Consider the following 24,475-nt stretch of genomic DNA (forward strand, 5'->3'; position numbering starts at 1 on the left):
ACTCCTACTGAGTGAAGGTAAAGGTGGGGGCTATAATTTTGACTGCTTTAATATTAAAAGAGACCTTGGCATTTTTCTTCAAAGTAGCAGCTTTCTTCAGGCTTTCATCTACAGGAATAATCATCAAAACAATATGTGATCACCGATCTACTTTATCATATTGAAATGGTGATCAACTGCCTTCCACTTGACTCTTCAAGATTCTCTTTATGTTTTTAATAGAATGGCAAAAAAAATAATCTGCCTTACTGTTACTTTTAATACTACTGTTGTACTCATTCTATCCTAAATGAGGTACTTCATAGCAAGAAATTTAAAACCTTAATAAATGTCCAAGAAATTGTAGAGCTAAGCAACTCAAAGAAATCTGGGGGAAATGGGACAATATGTAAAAAGTGAGCATGAGTAAATTTGTTTATATCATGTTTTTTTAATCAGAAAATTAAATGGTCCTATTAAAAGTTATTCTACTATATATTGTGACTAAATTCATTTGTTTAAAAACAAGCCACATATTTCAGCTCTACTGCCAGTGTAAATTGTAACACAGTCTTACCTAGTTACTATTGATGCCTCCATAATACTGTTTTTCATCTTCAAAGCATGTTAATTGAAAGGAAAGTTATTGTAGAATCATTAAGGGACTACTGGTGCTACTGCTTGCAAAAGCAGTTTTTATAAGCATTTAATAACACAAGCACCAGCCTCTTAGAATCACAGATGCAAATAGTCAAGAAACTGTACTGTTTGGCAATAATTTCTTCATTTACAATGTTACAAACAACTGTTCTGGACAAAGAAATTGTATATTCCAGATAACGTTTATTAAGCTACTGTGCAACAAGGTATTCCATTTGACTAGCAGAGCAGCAACTGAAAAAAAAAGATGTAATATCAGGAATAACTTTCATGCTCATATGGCCATAATGAAATAGTTGACCTTGGAAATGACTTTTGGGGATTCCAAAGTTGCTTAGCTGACAATTCAAACTCATCCATATTAACTCATAGCCCTGAAAACTCAACATGAGATGTGATAATCAGGCATTCTTTTCTGCTTCCAACATCACAAATAACTTGAATTGTACCATTAGAATGTATCCGGCACTTGAGTATTAGCATGATGTTGTATTCATGATGCTTCAGGAATTGTGAGAAACAAGGATTTCTTAGGGTGATATATTTTTATTGGACCAGCTGCATAATTGGGAGAATGTCTTCCATTTGAAAGCTTGTCTAACTATCCCAGTTGTGCAGTTGGTCCAATAAAAGATATTACCTTAAGAAATCTTTGCCTCTAGCACCTTGGTAATTGAGTGCAAAGTAGGAAAAAAATCTAAGCCTTAACAGATCTGGACCGTTATCATGGAAATTATGCTTTAGAGTAAGCATATTTGTTGACAGATGATGCCTTTTCAGTAGTTATTTCTCTAGCTAATGAATATTTTTTTCACTGTAAGCCAGCAGTAATATTTATAGTAAATTTAGAAAGTAGCCTCAGGCTGTAGACAAACATTCGTTTGTAGTGCTGCAAAAATCAAGTACTGTGTGGGGTGAGCACATGTGTACAGCCCCCTGGCTGAAGCGTGACAGTCATCTACCTCAGAGATGTACTGTTTACTTCAGAGATGTACTCTCCAGGCATGGGGAGATTAGGGTTTGTTCCCCTGACCCCAAAACAGCCTGTCAGGCAACTCCTGCTCTCCCCACTTTCCCTCCCTTCCTCCCCACCAGTGCCTGCTGGGACTGCTCTCTTTGCTTCTGCCAGCTCTGTTTTTCCACTAGGTATTGCCAGTAGGGCTGTGCAAAATGGCTGTGTTTCATTTCGGTTCAGATTTGGTGTTTTAGAGGGACAGTGCTTCATTTTGGTGTTTTGGATCGCTGTCCTGTTTCATTTTGGCCAGAAGTGTTTCGAAACTTTCAGAATTTCAATGCTGTTTCGGTGTTTCAGCCCTAGGCTATACTGGTAAATCACAAAACTGCCTATAACTTTGCCATTTTTTGCCTGATTCAGACGAAACTTTGTAGGGATGCTAGCCCCTTATGAGGCCATGAAGCCTGCCGGTTCTGGGAAAATGCACCTCAAACTGTTCAAAACAAAACTTGTGACGTGTGACTTTGTGTGTGTGTGTGTGTGTGTGTGTGTGTGTGTGTGTGTGTGTTAAGGCAGAGTGGGATGAAAATTTCAGGAATGGTAGTCCCTGTTCTCATCCTTACAATTCCACAGCAACCAGTAAGTCTCAGGCCTTTCAAAGATCTTACAGGTCTGGGCTTTCCCCAGCTAGGACTGTGCATGCATGTGGTGGCTGGAGGTTATAAGGCACCTCCTACCCACCTTTCACCATGGAGATCCTCAGTCCTGGCATTTCCTGGGGTTGCTGCACCACCAGCAGTCCCATCAGGTCTCCTAACCCTGGCAGGGTACAGTTTTAGGTCATGCCCAGGATGATGTGGGGCCTCTTCCCCTCCCTAAAGCCCCAACCCTTATACCTCCAAGTTTTTTCTGGTTCTGGAGCTCAACAGGGAGATGTTCTTCCCCTGCTGGCTGGTGAGAAACTAAACTGCTGCCTCCAGCTCTGAGAGCAGGGCATCAGATGGCCGCCCTGATTAGTATCTGTCCTGCCACAAACATAGCCCCTTGTGTGGGCATGAGGGGGCCTGCCAGGTTTCAGGTAGAGTGGTGCAGGGGTTTCTGTGAAACTGCACCTCAAACTGCTGAAAGCAAAACTCGTGTCACTTGTGTGTGTTAAGGGGTGTAGTTTGTAGCCATGTTGGTCTAAGGACATAGCCCAGACATGGTTCTTGAGGTCAATCTGATATCTTTTATTAGACCACCTGAATAGTTGGAAAAATTCTTCTTTGTAAGCTTTCAGGTTTGAAAACCCTTCATCAGGGTGAGGAAGCATCTGCAGTTGGTGTGTGTGCTCTTCTTGGATGGAAGGAAGAAGCCAGAGGCTGGTACGCAGTGTAGGCAAGAAAGCCAGTCAGTGATAATGGAAATGGAGGCATCAGGGGGTGAGAGACAGGCTGGGGGAGGAGGTAGAAGGGGGATATAGCAGGTAAAAGTAGAGAGGTACCTGCTACCTGGGGAGTCAGATGTCAGGCAGGTTGTAGTGTGTCATAAATCCAATGTCTATATTGAGTCCATAGGTATCTAGGAGGTTAATGAAGTGAAGGGCATACCGTTTGTGAAAAGTGGTTTGTAAATTCAAACAAGCACTGAACCTTGCTAACCTCATCACCAGAAGCCAACTTCCTATAGCCCAAAACATATCAAATGGATCCAGACTATGCCATGACAAGAAATGCAGAATACACCAACATATCTCCAGTACCCCCATAAACTGCACACAGAATCTGTTACAGACAAGAAAACCCTGTGGGTGCACATTTCTCACAAGAAAACCACTGTGTCTCCAGTCTCTCAGTCCTGACCCTCAGATGGAATTTACTAACCACTTTTCACAGATGGGTGGAGCACAAACTCAGATTCCTCCTCAGTCCCCCAAATTTCTTTTACTATGGTGCTCAGCTCCCCTGCTTCCAGATCCAGCTCCTCCTCTGGCACTGGAAGGCTCAGGCTGGGAACTGAAATGGGGGTGGAGGAGACTGTCATGCTAGTGGTGTCCGGGGTTATTATTGTGGCTGGTGTTACTGGAGGGGGTGCAGATGCAGGCACTGGTCCCATCTCCTTGCTGCCACTATCACCAGAAGCCTTATGCCTGCTAGTGGTAGGAAAGAAGGTGTGTCTCAGTTTGGGGGGGGGGGGGGGGGGGAGACTTACAGCTTTCCCTCTCCCCCCTCTGACTTCCCTGCCAGAAGACCTGGCACCTGCCTTTCCAGCATGTCTCATATTTTGTGTGCTGGAACAAAATGTGTGTCCGTGTGAGCGTGTGTGTAATGTATGTGTAGTGCTTTCTTGCAGTGCACAGTGATGAGACACTGGCAGGCAAAGCACTGCTTTCTTTTTGTTTGGGGGGGGAATAAGACCAACAAATAACAGGAGTTTTGAGGAAGAAAGAGTTGCCAGGGATGACACTAGGGAGGGTAGGCTAGGGTAAATAGGAAAGGATTGGCTACAACTTGATAGGAAGCTGCAAGCTTACAGATGCTTCTCTCTGCTGCTGCTACGCAGACACAGACGCAACTGCAACATGGCAGAGAGCAGGTCACAAACAGCCATGCTGCTTCTCTGTCCCTCCCCCAGAGCACTGGGATTGGAAGGGACCTCGGGACAGTTCATTGTCACTGGCCAGCTACATATATCAATATCAGAGGAGTCCTTCCCCTCCCTCTCCTCCCCTTCCCTCCTCTTAGTTTCTCTTTCCCTGCAAGCCTGCCTCAGAAACAGTTCGAAACATTTCCAAAACATTTTGGATGGATCTGTTTAGTTTCAGAGCTGTTTCAAAGCTTTGCGTTTTGTTTTGGCCGCCGATCATCAGAATTTGAAACTAAACAAAATAGCTGCTGAAATTTGCACTGCCCTAATTGCCAGTGGTCCTGCAGCATCTGTTCTTGTGGTGGCAGTGGTGGCAGCAGGGTCCAAACAAGACTCTGTGACATCTCCTGTGGCTCGGTGGACTGTCAGGGAGGCTGCTGCCCTCCTTCCAACCCTTTGAGGGTAGGGAGGAGAATGGAGGGCTATGGCGTGTTGGACACGTGTAATGCTACTAAACGCCATACTGCAGATAAGTTCCTGCTTCAAACAGAAACTTTTTTGTGGCAGATCCACCATTTTTATGATGCCAAAGGCAGTGTGAAGTGCAGTGCTACAAATATGTATCTGTCCATATCATAATTTATTTGAGCAAAGGGTGCATGGAAAAAAAGGGAAAAGTACTTTCTGTCTTCATATGTAAAAGGAGACAGTAATGAGAAGGTTATGAATACTGTGATACATGACAAATAATATGCTGGCTTCCTATATGAAATTTTCTTTCAGTTAAAGTTACGAAGGCCTTTTTTATTAAATGATCTCCTGCCTAAGAGACCATCAGGAAGATTCTTTAAATGGACAGACTACAGTTCTGCTCCATATTCATTAAAAGATCACCTCTGCTAGACAAACTAATTTGTTGGTCCCATAAGACATGTTTCATTATCTTTCTTTTTAGTACTGGAATTTTTCTTGATAGTTGTCCAACCTTAATTAAAATTTTGTATGGTCTTTTTCACTGACCATATATTGACCCTTCTAAAACATAATTAAACTAGCAGTGAATTTTGTTAACATCTCTTTCATGCACTAATGTTAACTAGTTGAACTAGACATTGTTGTCTCCTTACTGTTATTAAAATCAATTGCATTTCCTTTTTTAGCTTTAATTTTGTTTTTATATTGTGAAAATAATGTTACAAAACTTTTCAACAGTATAACTTGATTTTAATTTCTTAATATTTACATTGTGATGTAACTTAATAGACTAAGAAGTGGAGATGTAGAGAATTAGTTTGTCAGAATAATTTATAGACATCTTCCTATTCCTATGTGCCATTGCTGGTTTTTCTCAAACAGTAGATCCTGTTTATGCACTCCTTACAAATCACAAACCCTAGTTGAAACTTAGATTTTAAAATGTATCTGGAAACCTGGGCTGCCTTTACTTGGACCTGAGCCTTAAAACAGGTATATAATTGTTCTTATAATATTTTATTTCTTGTTAGAGGAAGTGTGAATCAATGTCTGTCTCCTCAGTGGCGTTCTTTTAAGTGATTTATTCTTATACATGTAAGCATATATTCATCAACTTCAGAGTTAATTATAATCATGCACATATTCCAGATGCTGGGCTCCTGAAACATCATTTAAATGTGATATATTTGTAATGCGTCTTTAACAATGTGAAATCAAATTTGTATCACATGCTTTGCTTTTGTCATTCAGCCAGTTGCTTAATGAACATACTGTGCATGCATGCTATTTTAGTCTGTATTTTCTCAGCCAGCACCTTGTAAAACAGCTAATGTGTCTGAATTTCCTGTTTACAAATAACATGATCTCATACATTTCTAATTTTGATGCTTACATGCTTTTATGCTGTGAAAAATTGCCAAATCTGACTTCTTTTCCTCCCCCCTGTGGTTTCTTACAGGTTTGAAGAACTTGTGAAAAAGTTCAAAGTAGAATATCATGCTGGTGGCTCTACTCAAAATTCTGTTAAAGTGGCCCAGGTTTGTACCTCTTTAAAAGAAATAACTAAGACATTCTGAAAGTGTTGACTGTTAACCAGCTTCTTGTTATTCCATGTTCCTTATCATGTTGCCCAGGAGCATTGCACAGTGGGTTCATGCTATTTTATTGCCTGCAATAAGTTTAGCTTTGCATTCTAAAAGATATATTCTGATGTTTTTGCCCTTTTGTTATTTTCTTCTGCACTGTTATTGTTAAGATTACTACATTTCCATTATAACCACACTTACTTGTTAAGGATTTGAAACTTGTTCATACAAGATGAGTGAAGAAAATTTTAACATACTTTAGTAAAGGATGGGTTCTATATGTGTACTTTGATAACTGAAAATATACTTTGTCACAATACTACTGAACAAAAGTGATATGTTTTATAGATGTATTTTAATTTGTAACGTGGGTCTATAAAATAAACTGCAAAAATTAAAAATATGCAGACTTTTTGCTAATGTAATGGGTGCCTTGGTAATTTTCAAATGTTTTGTATAGTTAAAACTTATTGTCAAATATCTTCAAATTCACAATTTGTATATAAAAGAGAAAAGCTAATGATTCATTTTCTTTTATAGTTACAGTCACAATTTTCTCTTAGTCAAAATGATTGCCGTTTCCTGTAACTTACGATGGATGAAGGAGATTGGAGGCGTTTATGAGCCAGTACTGGGGATGTAGCCACTCTCACAGGGCACTGATAGACATGGAAAACCCCCTCCCCATGCTTTACTGGAAGAAGCAGTGTGTTAGTTTGAGTCAAAGAGAAATACACATCCTCAACAAACAGCATGGGGTCAGAGGAGGTGCAGACTGAAGTGCTCTGGGTTAGAATACATGCGGGTTGTGGGGAAAGGGTGTTAACGGTGGGTGTCTACTACAGACCACCCAAACAGGGGGGAAAGCTAGACCGGGAATTCTCAGGTCAGCTCGTGGAGGCAGTTAAGTCAAGGGACGTGGTCATCATGGGTGACCTAAACTACCCAGACATGTGCTGGGAGGAGCAGTCAGCCAGGTCTGACTGCTCAAATAGGTTCCTACCTGTGGGTTCTTGACTACCTGGGCGATAGTGATCATTGCCTACTGGAATTCACTGTACAGCACAGGGTGTCAAGGACCTGCAGCAAGGCAGTAGCCCTTGACTTCAGGAGGGCCGATTTCAACAAGTTAAGGAGATTAATTGGAGAGGCACTGAGGTCCTAGAGAGTAAGGGAGTTGGGAGTCCAAGACGAGTGGTCGTTCCTTAAGGAGACAATCCTCCGAGCCCAAAGAATGACAGTCCCAACACGAATCAAAGTGGGCAAGAGTGCTCAAAATCTCCCATGGCTCACCAAAGGCATTTAGGAATGTCTGAAAGCTAAAAAGGAGGCGTAAACCCGGTGGAAGGGAGGGGCTGTCACCAAGGAGGATTATACTTCTGTTGCTTGAGACTGTAGAGGGGCTGTTAGGAAGGCTAAGGCAGAACGTGAACGACTTCAAAGTGTGAACAATGAAGAGAGAAGAGATCAAGTTGAGACTGTTTCCATTTGATGAGTCCCTTGGATAGACTCCATAAAGTGTCAATGTCTGTCCAGCTCTACTTCTCACCAGAGATCCTTGTCATCTGTAACACTGCAGAAATGTGTACCAATGCACTGGTTAAGTTCCCAGTCTCAAGAAAGGTCACCAGCTAAGGTGTTTAGGGGCCTTTCCTGCTATTTCCCTCCTAGCCATTCTGACCAGTTTTCAGCCTTCCACAGACTATGATGGGCATCAGCCAAATTATACAGCTCCATCATCATCTTGTTCCTGTGCTGCTGCAAGTTGCCAACTCAGTCCCTGGTCCAGCCTGTCTCTGACAGCAATAATTGAACTTTCTATGAAGAAATGTCTTCTCAGCCTTCTTTACTTGAAAAGAATGGAGAATATCAGAACCTCTTGTGATCTACTGCTACAAACCTATAATTGTCTCTAGAGAAATTTACCGAACTTCTTGCCAACATCGGTGGATATTTTCTAGCAGCCTGGGCAATCAAAAATGTTACTCCTAATTATAAATATAATTCTTGATTTGGCAGATCCTCTAGTGCACAAATGCATCACTCTGCCAAGCAGATAGAGTTTATAGACAGGAAATACAGTGTCGAATCTCAAAGTGCAGAGTATTTATATTCACATCCTACACAGTAGCAGCAGCTAACAAAAACATTGAGTATCCCAGACTGGCACTTAAGGATAAGGAACCAAATCATTTGGACCTTTATAACTGAAAGGCTTCTTTCATTTGCAAATTCTCGGTTCTGAATCGCTGATTATAAAGTGCTGCATGCCAGGTATGCTTTTAAAGTTTGACTGGTTTGCTGAACCTACCTTCTGACAGCTCATAGTCCATTGAAGTGACATTATTGGTGGCAATTACTTCTGTAAGGAGAGCCAGCAAGATGGAAGCTCTCTTAGCATATCCTCCTTACAAGATAATTTTATCCAAGTAAAGTAGTCTCTGAATTCCACCTGAGTAAACAAATATCCTTTTCATTCTTCCTTCTGAGTAGAATCCTCTTTAGACTTCATAGTTTCATAGTAGCTAGGGTCAAGAGGGACCTGAACAGATCATCTAGCCTGACCCCCTGCCACAGGCAGGAATGAATGCTGGGTTCACAAGACCCCAGACAGGTGATCATCCAACCTCCTCTTGAATTTGCCCAAGGTAGGGGTGAGGACCACTTCCCTGGGAAGTTGGTTCCAGATTTTGGCCATCCTAACTGTAAAAAAATGCCTTCTGATCTCTAACCTAAACCTGTTCTCCATCAGCTTATTACCATTGTTCCTTGTAACCCCAGGTGGTGCTGGGGTGAAAAGGGCTCTACCTATTTGCTGTTGATCTCCCCTGATGAGTTTGTAGGCAGCTACCAGGTCCCCCCTCAGCCTCCTCTTGCTGAGGCTGAACAGGTTCAGGTCCCTCAGTCTCTCCTCATAGGGCCTGTCCTGCTGCCCTCTCACCAAGCAAGTGGCCCTCCCCTGAACTCTCTGCAGGCTAGCCACATCCCTCTTGGAAGTGTGGCACCCAGTAGTGGACACAGTACTCCAACTGCGGCCTGACCAAAGTCGCATAGAGGGGGAGTATCACCTTACACATTGTTAAGAGAGAATTGTCCTTTTACTTACATAGGACCAAATCTTTTTGTAAATCCCCAATAGCTCTTTGTAGCCACATTTGACAGAGCTGAAATTCCAATGATAGAATTTCAGGGATTATCCAACCGGATATGGAGTTGTGTTATGAAACTACCAAGGTGGAACAAACTTCATTGATTTGTGCTCATTCAGCATCTCTAGAGTTTCTTCACAGTATTACCATCATTGCCAGGTAGCTCTTTGAAAGTCAATTCATACCTTCATGAAGCATTAGGTTATTGTTAAGGCCTTCAGAACTCCACAGATCTTCCAAAAAGTATTAGTTCAAGAGACTCTGAGATCCACTACTGTTACGTTTGGGAACTACTTTAGTGTTACTGAAGTGAGATTGTGTATCTACACAACTACTCAAAGAAAAAAAAAACTTTTACAGTACTGGCTGACATGTATTGTCCATATACACATTTGCATCCCACTATCCTTTCACTCTTCTGTAATCTGGTCTTTAACAAACTTTGACATTGAGTGGAAACTGAGAAGGAGGAAATGTTTGAGTAAAGGAAAAAAGTCTCCTGTCAAGACACAGAGTTTGAGTCATACCTACTAGTAGAATGCATATGTGGATGACACATGTTGAAGAGCTCCAATTCTTGTGAAGGACTGTTTTTTATTTAACCAGAAAGTGAGAAGAAAAGCTAAAATAAAAAATGGAAAAAAGTAAAAAGTAGCTAAAGATAGTCCAATGACATGAAAACTATGAGATGAATAAAACAAGTTCAGTTACATGGCTTTCCTTTCCTTTATCATGTCCTTTTGACAAGGTATTTAACAGAATTTGCAGATTCATTGGACTCTGACAGGGCCTCACTGGCTTTGCACTTGTGATCTCTGGGCTGTCAACCATGCGCCTGAGCACTGATGCTACTCCAGGTCCTCAGTTACATGGCTAATAAGGATAGAATAAACATCTTAAACTTAATGTGGTAAAATGTTCATCAAATGACATATTTGAAATGAAAGAAGTAGTGTGATGGCTGTATGTGTTGTAGGGCTTGCTACCACTGCCCTGAGCTCATCTGCCTACAGGCAGTGACAGGGTGGACCTTGGCTTTGCATTACCTGGTCTGCCAGGAAATTGGTCTTATGTTTTCTCACCTGCCACAACTTTGATGAAATATATTCCAGAAGGCACTGCCCACGGTGATCCTGCCTGGTCTTGATCCCTGTTTCTTCTGTGGGGCTCCAAACCTCCCCTCTACCTCGGCCTGGCCTCTCCAGATGGTACTCACAAAATTCTTCTACAGCCAGGTTGCAGTGCTGCCTGTTGTGGTATTATTTGGCCCTCTACTCCAGGGTAACCTTTGGTCTCAATTAAATACACCCTTCCAGGGCTGGTCTTGGCCTGTGCTCAAATATCAAAAGAAAAGGCAAAAAAACCCCCAAAGAAAACCCCTGCTGGTCTCAACCTCCTTGTCAGGCTCAGTCCATGTTCCCTTTTACCCAGGATCAGGTTCTCAGAATCCCAATAGCAATGATCAAGAAAAATCCCTTAGTCCAGTCTTTGTTATGCACTGGCTTGCCCTGCAACCCTATGAACATTCCCAGTCTCCTTGGGGTCTCCACTACGTGCAGAAAGGCTCTACCTGCAACTGTAGCTTCCCTCAGGCTCCTCCTCTGGATCCTCTGTTGAAACTCCACTCCAGAGATTATCACAGGCCTTGTGGACTCCCTCTCTTCAGATCCTCAGCTGAAGCCATGTGTATGCAGACCTTTGCCTGCCTCCTGCCCAGGGTCACTGCCGCAGTGTTCCTCTGGCAAATTCCTCAGCCCTTGCCTGCTGGGATGCTTGGCTGCTCTTCTCTCTCTGCGGCCTGCAGGAGACTGACTTCTTTCTGCCCCTCTCCAGGGCCGGAAATACATCTGGGCAGCCTCCCTCCTCCAATCCTGAGCGAGATGCTGCTCTGGAAGTGGGGTGGATATTTTCTTTCCCTTCCAGCTTTCAGTTGCAGCCCTGCCAGCCCTCCATGCTGTGAGTTTTGTCTCACTTCTTCACAAGTAGAAACACTACAGCAGCAGCAGGACAGGTTAGCGATTACTTAGAGAAGACAGATGCCTTCAAGTCAGGGGGGTCAGATGAAATGCACCCTAGGTTACTGAAGGAATTGACTGAGGTATTTTCAGAGGCATTAACTATCCTCTTTGAGAACTTGTGAAGGTCAGGTGGGGTCCTGGATAATTGGAAAACAATGAATATAGTGACTGTCTTTAAGAAGGGAAGAAGGAGAATCTGGGGAATTACAGGGCAATCATCCTGAGCTCACTACCTAAAAAGATCATGGAGCAGTACTCAGCATGGATTCAGCAAGAGCAAGGCAGTCTGCCCAACTCAATTTTCTCCTATGATAAGGTGACAGGCTCTGTGGATGGAGGGAGAGCATTAAATGTAACATACCTTGAGTTTTGCAAGACTTTTGACATTCTGCTATTATAAACTCACTCATTAAGAAGCTAATGAAATACAGACTAAATGGAAGTACTCCTGAACATGGATACAGACATATCTCCTGGTTGGATTACAGACAGACACAAGAAGGACACCAGCCCACCAACAGCCCCAACCTAGTGAAGGGATACTTGGAGGGGCTAGACGTGTTTAAGTCAGTAGGTCCAGACAATATTCATCCAAGGGTGCTGAGAGAATTAGCCAGTGTCATAGCAGAACCACTGACAAGACTATTTGAGTCCTTGTGGTGCTCAGGACATGCCCCAGATGACTGGAAAAGGCCCAGTGTGGTCCCTATTTTCAAGAAAGGGAGGAAGGAAGATCTGGGTAACCACAGGCCATTTAGCCTCATCTCTATCCTTGGGAAAACCTTTGAAAAAATTATTAAGGAACACATTTGTTGGAATCTAGCAGTAAAAATAATGCTGAAGGGCAACCAGCATGGATTCATAGCAGGTAGACTAACCTTGCCTGACTAACCTTGTTCCTTTTAATGACCAGGTCACAAAATGCTTAGATGCAGGAGTCGAGGCAGATGTCATTTACTTGGATTTTAAAAAGGCCTTTGATATGGTGTCTTATCCCATTCTTATAAATAAACTATGCAGCTGTGACATAGATGATTATACGGTCAGATGGGTGGCAAATTGGCTTATGGGAGGCACCCAGAGAGTCATGGTGGATGGGTCAGTATCGACCTGGAAAGGTGTGGGCAGTGGGGTCCCCCAGGGTTCGGTCCTTGGACAAGTGCTGTTCAGTATGTTCATCAGTGACTTGGTTGAGGGCATGGAGAACACTCTGTCCAAATTTGCGGATGACACCAAATTATGGAGCAAAGTAAACACATGGGTGGGCAGGGAATGGATTCAGCATATTTGGACAGGTTAGAAAAGTGGGCAGAACAGAATTGAATGCAATTTAACAAAGATAAGTGCAAAGTGCTGCACCTAGGGAGAAAGAATCACCAACACACATACAGATTGGGAGATGACTTTCTAAGTAGCACAACGGCAGAAAGGGATCTCAGAGTCATAGTAGACTCCAACATTAACATGAATAGTCAATGTGATGAAGTGATAAGTAAAGCGAATGGCATTCTATCATTATGATACTTCCCCTCTATGTGCCATTGTTAAGGCTGCAGCAGGACTACAGCATCCAGTTTTGGGCGCTGCACTTCAAGAAGGATGTGGATAACTTTGAGAGGGTCTAGAGGAAGGCTACTTGTATGGTTAGGGGCCTGCAGGTAAGGCCCTATGAGGAGAGACTGAGGGACCTGGATCTCTTCAGCCACCTTAAGAGAAGACTGAGAGGTCATCTTGTGGCTGTCTACAAGTTCATTGAGGGAAAGGGAGGCAGCAAGGAATAGGAGATGCTCAGTTTACCAGGGCATCCCCTTGGGGTAACTAGAAACAACAGCCACAAACTGACAAAGAGCAGATTTAGATTGGACATCAGGAAGAACTTCTTCACAATAAGGTTTATCAGAATCTGGAATGGACTTCCCAGGGAGGTAGTGCCCTCCCCTACCCTGGAGGTCTTTAAGAGGAGACTGGACAAGCACCTGGCTGGGGTCATCTGACCCCAGTGCTCTTTCCTGCTCAGGGCAGGGGGTTGGATTCGATGATCTAATGAGGTCCCTTCTGACCCTAAGTATCTATGAAATCTATTGTAAGGTGAATATATAATTGGTGAATATATAATTGGTTGGATCATGATGCTCAGTGACTAGTTCTCAGCGTCTTGTTGGGAGGAGGTATCAAGGGAAATGATTCTTCTTCTTTCTTCAGCACTGGTGAGACCTGGAATTCTGTGTCCAGGTCTGGTTTCCACAATTCAAGAAGGATGTGAACAGATTAAGGAGTTGAGCACAGTGTGACAATGATTAGGGGTCTGAGAAGTAAGACTTACAAGGGTCAGAAAAAATTAGCATTGTTTGGTCTGGAGAAGAGAGAACTTGGTGGAGGAGGGCATGGATTTGGTAACAGTTGACAGGGACATTGACCTTAAGCTGTGGCAGAGGAAATTTTAGGTTGGAGCTTAGGAAGAACTTTCTGACTGTGGGGGTAGTCACACATTATAATAGCCTACCTAGAGAAATTTCTCTTGGAAATTTTCAAGAGCAGGTTGGATAGACATTTAGCTAGAATGGTTTAGTCAGGGATGATCCTGCCTTGAGAAGGGGGCTGGATTAGATGACCTTGTGAGGTCCCATCCAGCTATATCTTAGCTAAAGTGTTGAATGGACAAGGCAGGCCTTATGAGGAGAGGCTGAGGGACCTAAACCTGTTCAGCCTCAGCAAGCGGAGGCTGAGGGGGGATTTGGTGGCTGCCTACAAACTTGTTAGGGGAGATCAGCAGCACCTGGGGTGACGAGGAACAACGGCCAGAAGCTGCTGGAGAATAGGTTCAGGTTAGAGATTAGGAAGCACTATTTCACTGTTAGGGTAGCTAGGATCTGGAACCAACTTCCTAGGGAAGTGGTCCTCGCTCGTACCTTGGGTAGATTCAAAAAGAGGTTGAATGAACACCTGTCTGGGGTCATGTGATCCCAGAGTGTGCTCCAGCCAGTGGCAGGGGGTTAGACTAGATGATCTATTCAGGTCCCTTCTGACCCCTAACTACTATGAAACTATGAATCTGCTATATTTATGAGGGGCAGAATATTTTAGTAATCTTAGGGAAATGTTATTGCTTATGGAAAACAATTGGGGAATTAGCTAGAAATCAAAGCAAAAGATAACTGAAACTCAAATAAGAAACTTAAATGAGAGGGAAAAGGACCAGAAAGAAAAATTTCTGATTTGTTAGTTTAAATAGACATTAACAAAACTGAGGCTGGAGTTAAAAGAGTAGACAAAGAACATGAGTTAACATTGTAGACTGAAACTGGAACCCTGTTGGCCATGTACTTCTCTCTTGCTACAGCCCTCCCTGGTCTGGCTTCCCCATGCTTCTAGAAACAGAGGCACGTGGAACTGTTGCACCTGCCCCATGTGTCTCTGTTTTCGGGTGGCACATAGGGGGTCAGGCCAGGAAGGGCTGTAGCAGGATAAGGTGTTTCTGCCTCCTTTATGCTTATATATCTGTGCACAATGAGTATGGGGCAGTTCTTTTTGTCTGGTGGTGCCCGAGCTTCGGGATGCTGAAAGGGTCTCATAGCACCTTTGTTGAGAGCCACTGCCTTAACTACTTTGCTTGTATGTTTTAAATGTTTCTGTGACCATTCCTTCATAGATTGCAAGATACTTGCACATCTTTGCACTTGCACAGCATAAACCAGATTCTGAAACCAACTGATGATGATTAAAAAAGTGTAAAGCTTCCCCCCAGCTTCCCTCAGGGATCTCATGTGTGTGAAGTATGAGGTTTTTGGCAAAGGAGAGGGTCAGATATGAAGTTCTGAGGCTATGCTGAAGAAGATAAAGTTTGCATGGGGATTTTTGGAGCTAAGAAGTAGATAGCACGGTTGGCAGAGATGGATATAAAGAAAGAGTGTACATAGAAAATAACCAAAAAAAGAGGCAAATTTGTAAGAGTTATATTTAGTAGAATTAATGAAGTTAATATGATAGGGTTGTTAACTAAGGTAAAAGACGTGAGCAAAAACATCCCAAGAAGGTTTTGAAATGTAAGGAATTAAAGGGATACTTGAAATTTCTCAAGCATTGTTCTGCAGCAGTACAGCAGTACAAATGAGTGATGGTAATACAGAAGTAAACAAGGGTTAAAGAGTATTGAATTAGAAAGCAGAGATAATGACCTTTCAGACAAGGCATTTAAAAGGGTATGAGACTTCAGACACATGAAAGAGGATAGGAGTCTCAGGAACAACTGGAAGAATGTTGTGGCAGAAAAAAATGCCCCAGAAGAGATTTGGGGAGATATACATGATACACTGAAATACTGGAAGTGGGAAGAGCTACCGTTAGAGGGAGAACTGTTTAGAAATAAAACAAGGTCACAGATGGGCTAGCAGAATGAGCTGACTGAGAAACTGACTGTAAGGTTTATCTTCGGAAAAGAAATATGAAGAGTTATTGAAGTCAATAGGAGAGAATAGAAGACAAAAAGGACAGCGATTTTCATTAAAAAAGAAAGGAAAGTGAGGAGGAGACCAGTTTATTGTGCTGCATTGTCGAGAAAATGTTTAAGTGCAATGATATTCAAAGTTCTCCTTGGAAAATAGTAAAATAAAATTGTAGTATGAAAGAGAAGAGCCATGAAGAATTAAGAGCAGCCATAGTAGTTCAGTGGTCAGTGAAGTTAGAATGAGTGAACTGAAAACTGAGCTGAAACCAATGCAGGTCTCTGTGAGAGAACATTAAAAAGATTGATGTGACCTAACCTGTATTAAAAAAACTTTGGTTAACATTCAACCAAGAATGTTGGGAGAAGATTCAAGAAACCACAATAATGACAGTTCTGGGACTGAGAATTAAAAATTGTACATATTAACAAAAGTGTAAAAAGAAATATTGGATTTGCATTTATATATGGGGAAAGAAATAGTGAAGGCAAGCTTAAGTGAAAAATGGAAGAAAATGAAGGAATGGAAGATAAAATCAAAATGTAATAATTTGAAGGAATAGAATATTGGTCTTCTTGTGGAGGATGAGGGTGAAGAGGGAAGCAAGCAAGCAAGCAGCCACATTTTTTTTGCTTCTCTTCCTTTACACAAAATATATTCATTTCCTTTCTTCTCATGGTGTATAAACCGTGAAGGATAGAAAAGGTTAGAATACAAACCTGATTAGCCATTGTATAAGACATAAGGAAAAGTTTTATTAGAATGAGCGTCTCTCCCATTATACCCTTAATGTTGGATGTGAAAGTTGGCAATGAAAAACGGCAGACACAGGTCAATGAAATAAAAAGTAAATAGGAATTAAAGGGTTTGTCTCATAGAACATAGGAAACTTGTGAAAAACTTCAGAATATCCATAAATTTCTGTTAATTTCAAGCAGTTTTGCTATACCTGTCTTCTGGTATATGTCTTTAAAAATATTTCTCTAAAATCAAAGGGACAGCCTTAATAAAGCTAGTCATATTTATACAAATTATCCCTTTAAAAATGTACAAAAATGGAATTTTTAATTTAAAAATTGTTAATAGTATTTTTTAATATTTTGAAAATAAACTTTTGGAACTTGTATCCTTAGAAATAATTTTCTGTTTTAACTATGCTGATATCTCTGAGTTTCTTATTTTGAGATGTAAAATAAATTCAACAGTTTGATTTAAAAAACATGATAGAATGAAATGTAACTGATTTTCTTGTTTTACAATGATTATAGCTGCTCTCTGTTTGTCCACTTCAGATTATTTACCTGGCATTGCTTATCACATAGCCTCCATTTATTAAACTGAGCCTTATCTAGCATTTAATTTGTGTTGGAGTTTTATATGAAATTGTAGACTGATAATATTTTTTCTTTGAAAATCTTTGGTATCTGCAATTTAATTTAGTGGATATGTTTAATTTAACTGACATTAAAAAGTCACTTATAAATATTTGCATGAGATTTACCTAGTATATAACTGAATATTTTTATGAAGTAATAATATTTTTAATTTATTGTGAAGTCATTTTTTATGGCATGGGTTTATCTGTTATGTTATCTGTTATAATGAAGACTAGTGACAGATGAATTTTCTTGCAGCTCACTTGGAAGGAACTAGTACAAACATTTAATAAATGAATGTTGAATGTTAAATGTGAAACAGAAAAGCTTGAAACCTACACTGTATATGTACCCATAACTTCCACTGGTTTCAGCTGGTTGTTTTGATTGTTCAAGGCATTCAGAATTTCAGGGAAAGCTTCAGTAAGTGTTGAAATCAGTGGGTAGTCTTTTTATTGACATAAGTAGACAGTGGAACAGAGCCCCATTTGCCTAGATTGAAATAGTCACAGAATGAAAACTGCCTGTAACCCAGAAAAATAGGGAAGGAAAGGTTCTGTGGAATGGAATCTCAAATTTAATCTTGCAGTTGCCTTTGTAATTGAACATCTCCTTTTTTTGTTTTTTCTCTTTTTATATTTAACATTGAAGTTAGATGTATAGTTACAAATACTAGTATATACTGAGTTAGAATTGTACATTGCTGCTACTCTGACCTTAACTTGTCTCATTAAATTTTGGCTTTATATCTCATATGATATGTGACAGCTTATTCTGATCTTAGGCTTTTGCCATGCTTCCAAACAATTGGATCCATTATATTAAATACATAAAATATGCATATACATAGCTGTATACAGATCATAAATAATACATTGTTTTAAAATCCTACCAACTAACTAAATTCAGATGTGTGACTATGGAATTTCACTACTCATCAACTTCTTCCTGCAATTTTAATTAATAATATATGCCTGTCTAGTTTCAAACCTTAGGCTACTAGAAAAAGTAAAACTGTTTTGGGGAAAAAGTAAAACTTAGAACTTTGAGTTTTAAGTATCATAGTACTAGCTGTTTTAAAGGAATCTGTTTAAAGACAGGTAATTTTTGTATGCAGAGTGAGTGCATCGCTTCTTGGCCTCTTGAAGGCTCAGATCAAGTGTATTTCGGGTCATGACATGATTACACATCATCTATTACTGTTTTATTTTTGGGATTCAAGGGAGTAAAGTATCATTAATTGAGTTATTTTATGTATATTGTAGTACTGGTGTTTTAATATATTTTAATACTAGTGAGGTAAAAAAACTCTCGGTTCGTTTCTTTGGAGGCTCATTGAATAACAAATCCTTAGGCACACATTGTTGGTGAGACAAAAGGTATATATTTGCAAATAGGGTCAGAGGGAGAAGACAAAAGATCAAAACCCTCTGCCCCCGGGCACAATCATTAGCAGGCTTTTATCCCCTCTCCTCTGGCACGTGTACAGAAGCAGGAACTCTTACAACTCATTTCCGGTTCATACAAACATGCATGAGAATACGTCAGATCATGCATCCCATGTGTATTATAATTAACTACTTAAGTATGTGGGGCGGATAGGCTTAATATGTATTAGGTTATTGCGCTTGCCCAGAAAGCACTCGAGGTTATGGAGGGTTTAACTCCAAGGCTAAGATTGCAATTATTCTTATCTTAGCCTAAGAATGCGGGAGCCATGAAAGAAAGTGTGATTTAGTGTAACAAAGAGATAGTAAATTTGCAGAACAAAGAGAGAGTGATACCTTCGTACAAAGAGCTCTTGGAGTTTTTCCTTCAGTTTCCAACCCCCCCTTCCCTCTCTCATTAAGGAGACAAGGAGGGCTGGCAGCCGTGCTTATTCAGAGGACAACACTATTGATGGGAGCTAACAGCTATTGATAATGCATTTTTAATAATATTTCTAACACTAGTTCAAAGCAAATTTAAAAATCTTGTTAGCCTGATATTGAACAGAGGCAAACAGCCCTGCAGAATGACCATGTTTTCAGTTTCAGAGTTATAAAAGTGCAAGTCAAGAAAGTGATGTTAAAAACGGCACCTTATAGCTCATCTGTGGGCTCTCATTTTAATATCTGACCTAGACCTAATCCATCTAAAAGACCGAATGAACCATAATCTATTGTACCTTACATTCTTCCCAAAATTGCTAAGTACTCAGAGCAGCTGATTGTTAGCACTGGGATTTGAGTTTGCCAGGACCCAGCAAGTTTGTTGCCAGGCCTTGCAGTCCTTAAGGCAAGGGACAGACATTCAAAAAGCCTGAGCCTGAACCAATTAAATCTTTGCAGGTTAGTCCTGCAGTTAGCCCTGGCAGGACGCTTTGATTAGGGAGGAGTTTTAACCCACACCCTGCCTGCAGTCCCAGGGTTCCCCATTCCTCCCCACCTTGCTGACTGCTCAAGGGGTGGGGAGCATTGCCAGACCCTGTATCTCTTGATACTGAGTTTTTCAATCTCTGTCTTCCTGCTTCTTCAGACTATCTGCAAACCAGGTCATTTGTAACACCTTTCTCTGTCCCTTCTTCAAAACTGACAGATTGCACCAAGTTATTTATCAGAACAAAGTTTATTGACCCATCAAGCCCTAGAAAAGAAAACATCTCTTGTGTTACTTTCAAGCTCTTCTTATCTGCAGGGTGCATTTGCAAGCAAATAGCTGTCTGCCTTTATTCCAGAGAAATTAGAGACTTACACAGACACCTCTCAGCATTAGCTAGCATGAGTTGGGGCATGGCCAAATGCTGGTTCCCTGCCATGGGAGAGGGGCAGGAGGGGGGATCCCTGCTTGAACCCCCCTGGCAGCTGCTGCAGGCCCTCAGCCAGCCGGAGCAGTGATAGTGTTCTTGGTAGGAAGGAGGGGGGCAGGGCCAACCCTGCTCTGCTTCACCAGACAGCCCCACACTGCATCTGGGATGCAGGAGGACTCTGGTTTCATGTAAACCAGGAAGGGGTCTGGGACAGACATTGCATGAACGAGTTTGACCCAAATCAGTTAAGTCTGATACTACATTCAACCCGATTTATCTCATACGGGTTTCAGCCATTTTCAAACTGGTTTATGTGCACTGAACATCTGTTCTGTTGCAGGTTTAAACCAGTTTCTGATCACTTAAACCTGTTTATGTGTAATGTCTGTACTTAGCCCATTAGGGCTGAAGAGCAAAGCTGTTTAAACCTTGTTGCATGCCAACTTCTTTAACTTCCCAGGTGCCCATGGAAGCAGTACCTAGGGAGTGGGTTGCTCCCAGCTCCTCAGTTGCTGCTTTCACAAGTGTGATGGGTGCAGGTGCACATGCCCCAGGCCCTGAGCTCCTGATGTAGAGCTTCCCTCATGCTTGTAGCTGCCAGCTGCAAGATCAAGATGCAAGGAATTTTATACCCCATTCCGAGAATCTCACAACCTACCATGGACCTCTGGCATGGCAAGCCACATGCTTTGGGGAATGGGGCATAAAAGTCCTCTGAACTAGTTGCACAACTACTTTAACATCTGCCAGCAGCCTGGGAGAAGGAGTTATATTAGATAATATTATGTTTCTTTCTGTTCCTCATTTCAGTCATTGGCAAAATTTCCATTGGCCTTGGAAAAACAATTGGGCCCATTGCCTGGCTTAGCATGTATAGAAATTAGTAGTTGATTTATGACACTTCCTCTAGAAGTTGCTTTCAATATTTTTCTCTACCTTCCCTCTCTTTGGGAAAGGGGAAGCAAAGCCAAGCTTGACTGAATCTCATGACCAAAAAAATCCAACTGATGCATCTTTGCTATTTCATTTACTGCTGGTACTGTTTTGCGGGGTTCCACATGTTGTTATGTTCCATTCTAGAGGACTGTTGATTAAGGAAGGAAGGTTTCATACTTGGGTGATTTTTCACTATTTAGGTTGCAAGCATCTGCCCTTTCTGTTAAAATAAACAAAATGGTTGGTTCTTATTTTTTAAAAAGCCAAAAAGTAAGTACTTCCACCTACTCCATTATTATAAATACATTGGAAATTATTGGATATATTTACAGTAGATCCAACTGAAGAAAACCTTTGGCTGCCAATCCAGGTGGGCTGCCAACACATCCAACTTGCAGTAGTGTGGTCAGCTAATAAATCTTAAGTAATATATTACTCTGGAGAGTTTATTTCCTTGACATGCCAACTTGTAGGGTTTTTTGCATGATTCTGGAATATTTTCTGTTTGTAATTTGAATCTTTGTCCTTAGCAGCTATATCCAAATTGTTAGTGTTGACTAGTAAAGGCTCTTATACAGGTTTCATGATGTATATAGTTTTCCTTGGATATGCTGTACTTTTATAAAAGTTTAAATTCAATGGTGTTATAACTATTGCACATGTGCTAGATGAGCTCAAGATAGTTTCACAGGTTTGTTACCTGAAACCATTATTTTCCCTGTAGAAATGTTTCTATGTTTGTACTCCATCCAAGTAGACTTGTGTCAGATTCTGTAATCTTGAATTCTGAAACTGGCTCTACCATTAACTTTTTTTGTAGCTAGAAGGCAAGTAACTGAATGTCTCATTTTTCAGTTTACTTTTATAAAATGGAGAAAATTCTTGCTCATCTCAAAGGAGTGTTCAAATTTGTGTAGTATTTTGAGAATGTAAAGTATTATATAATTAATAGGTATTATTGCTGGTGTGATTAAAGTTTCAAAAACTGCAATACTTTTTTACTTAAAGAAGTTACACTGATAATGATCTCGGGAACTTGAGGTTGCCATACCAATCAGAGAATTGCTTCATGTGTCTTATCGTGAAAGGAGACGTCACCTTTGTGCCACCATAACAATTTTTATAGCAACTTACAGGGAAAGCAAACAGATGTCTGTAGCATTTATCATGACACAAATGTCCAAATCTGTGGCTCCAACAAAGGTGGTAATAGTTTCTGTTTCATTATTGTGGCAGACATATGTTAGGTTTATGGTAGGAGAGGGTGGGCACCTTGGAGTTGCGTGTATTCTCCAAACATCCTGGGTAGGCACTCTCAGGGCTTGAGAGTACCAGTCCTTCAGGCCCTGGGAATTCCCATGCAAGACTGGACCTAATGAATGCCTGCCTAGCTATCCCCTGTTATAGAAATGCATTCTGGATTCCCCAGAGCACATCTCTGCAAGCAAGGAACCCTGGCTTTCTCTGCTTGCAGAAACACATGTAAGCAGGATTAGTGAGCAGGACAGTAGGCAGAAATGTGGGTTTTCCTGGAAATTTTGAATTGGAAAATTTTCCAGTGCCTTAAATAGAGTGTGATCTGATTTAGCATGTTTATTTGACTTATATTTAGTAAATAAAACTAAAAAAGTTACCCCATACTAATTTTATGTCCCAATAGCCACAAGTATTTGAACTGAAATATTAGGAAAAAAATTAAATACAGCACACTTAATGTGGTTTAAATATTATATTCAAACAAATCCAAAGCTTTATGTGGAAAGAAATTATTTTTTATATTGGAATACTTGTAAAAATGTAAAGACGAGACACAATCGCATGTACTTCATTTATATTGTTTGTTTAGATTTAAGAAAAAAACGAAGGCACTGAAAACTGTTGACACACAATTTTAGCACACCCAAAGAACTGTGCATGATATGCCTTGGTTGTCCACTCATGTTTCAACAGGATTTAACTGTCTTCCACTGAGGTCATTGATGCACCTCCAGTTTCACTGTCACTATCTGTAGAATCAGTTGTAGTACTTATTAATTCCATTTCAGAATCATATTAAGGAAAATCTGATTCAGAACTATTTGAACCACATTCTCTTTTGTTAAAAGATGGTTTTACTAATGAGTCTATGGGCAGGGCAGCTTATCATTATACACATCTTCACTAATTGTGCTTTTGACTGATTCTCCAGAAGCAAGAGATTTTGAGAAATAGAAACAAGCTTAGTGGGGCATTCATTTGTTAGTCTGTTCCTCTTTTTTGTCTTGAATGAGCTGAAAGCCTTCCAGTTTCATCCACAAAAAGCCGCTGTTGGTGGAATACTTAAGATGCTTAGAGCAATCCTGGACAACAGTCAGGTGTTACAGTATCCCTTCTACCACATGAGAGGAGACATATTCTCTGCTGTCCTCCAAATGATGTCTTTGCTCCAAAGTTTTTCTTTCATGCGAAATGTTTGTTATCACGGCTATTTCGTCGATGTTGGGGACCTTCTTAGCTACTTCCGTAATTGTATCGAGAGCAGTAGATAATTCATCTTCTGATAAATGTTGTCCTCTGTGTTGAGGATGCAAAGGTTTGCTGCCAAATGAACTGGATGAGAGCAAAACTCAGGTCTCTTAGTAAACATTTGTTTTACTTCTTTTCTGGGTAGAGGTGAAGAAGGCAAAAGCTCAATTAGACTTTCATTCAGTTGTCTGAATATCTCTGAAATATTTGAAAGGCTTGGTGCATCTCCTTCAAGTTTCTTGATAGCCACTGAAACTGGTAGTACCAACTTGAATGCTCCTTAAACTCAAACCCAGAACAGGTCATGGTCGAGAATCTGCTTCTGAATGTTCACAGGAATAATCTGGGATACTGTGTCATCTATTGAAGCACACTGCAAACAGTTCTTTGTGCTTAGCATACTATGTAAACACTTCGTAGCTGAGCCCCATATAGTTTCTACTGGCAATGAAACTGGACTTTCTTTTCCCTGTTTCTCTTCTGTAATTTCTTCAAAGTCTGATTAGCAACATGATTGTTGAATTACCTTCACAATCACTTTGCAGTTTGCCAGTATTGTCTTCATTGTATTGAATTAGGTGAATTCATAACTTGATTTTTGGTAGGATTATTATGCAAGTGTATTTACCCTCGTTTTAACAAATCAATAAAACATATGTACTCTCTCACACACGTCCTAGGGGTAATCACCTGAAAAACATTAATTACAACTTTGAAACTGCCAAGATTGCCTAATATTGTATTGGCATCTATTCATTGTTACTAATGACTTTTATGAAACAATTAATTTTTAGAAATGAAAAATTTCCTACGGAAACATAATGTACTGGAAAATTTTCTGCCCCACATCTCTGACAGCAGGCAATGTTAGTTTCATGCAATGAAGCAGATCAGATGTGCCGGGATTTCCTATAAGTTGGCACACCTGATCTGCTTTGTTTGGTAATGTATCTCTGTACCCTCAGTCTTTCTCTCAGTGACCAGTATCATAAATTTTAGGGGGGTAGCAAGAAATAGTGACACAAGCAGTCATGAAATAATC

At 40.8% G+C, this 24,475-nt stretch overlaps 1 protein-coding gene across 4 annotated transcripts in view; it reads left to right on the forward strand.

The window, feature by feature from the left end:
- ADK (adenosine kinase) overlaps positions 1–24,475 on the forward strand; it is a 577,699-nt gene that overhangs the window by 182,956 nt on the left and 370,268 nt on the right. For all 4 annotated transcript variants that reach the window (XM_090058441.1, XM_090058442.1, XM_090058440.1 and 1 more), the window contains one exon: positions 6,093–6,171. In XM_090058441.1, coding sequence (XP_089914567.1) covers positions 6,093–6,171 — 79 coding nt within the window. The remainder of the gene's footprint in view (positions 1–6,092; positions 6,172–24,475) is intronic.

Source organism: Crocodylus siamensis, chromosome 7, assembly GCF_052110815.1.
Source record: "Crocodylus siamensis isolate JL-2025a chromosome 7, ASM5211081v1, whole genome shotgun sequence".
NCBI lineage: Eukaryota > Metazoa > Chordata > Crocodylia > Crocodylidae > Crocodylus > Crocodylus siamensis.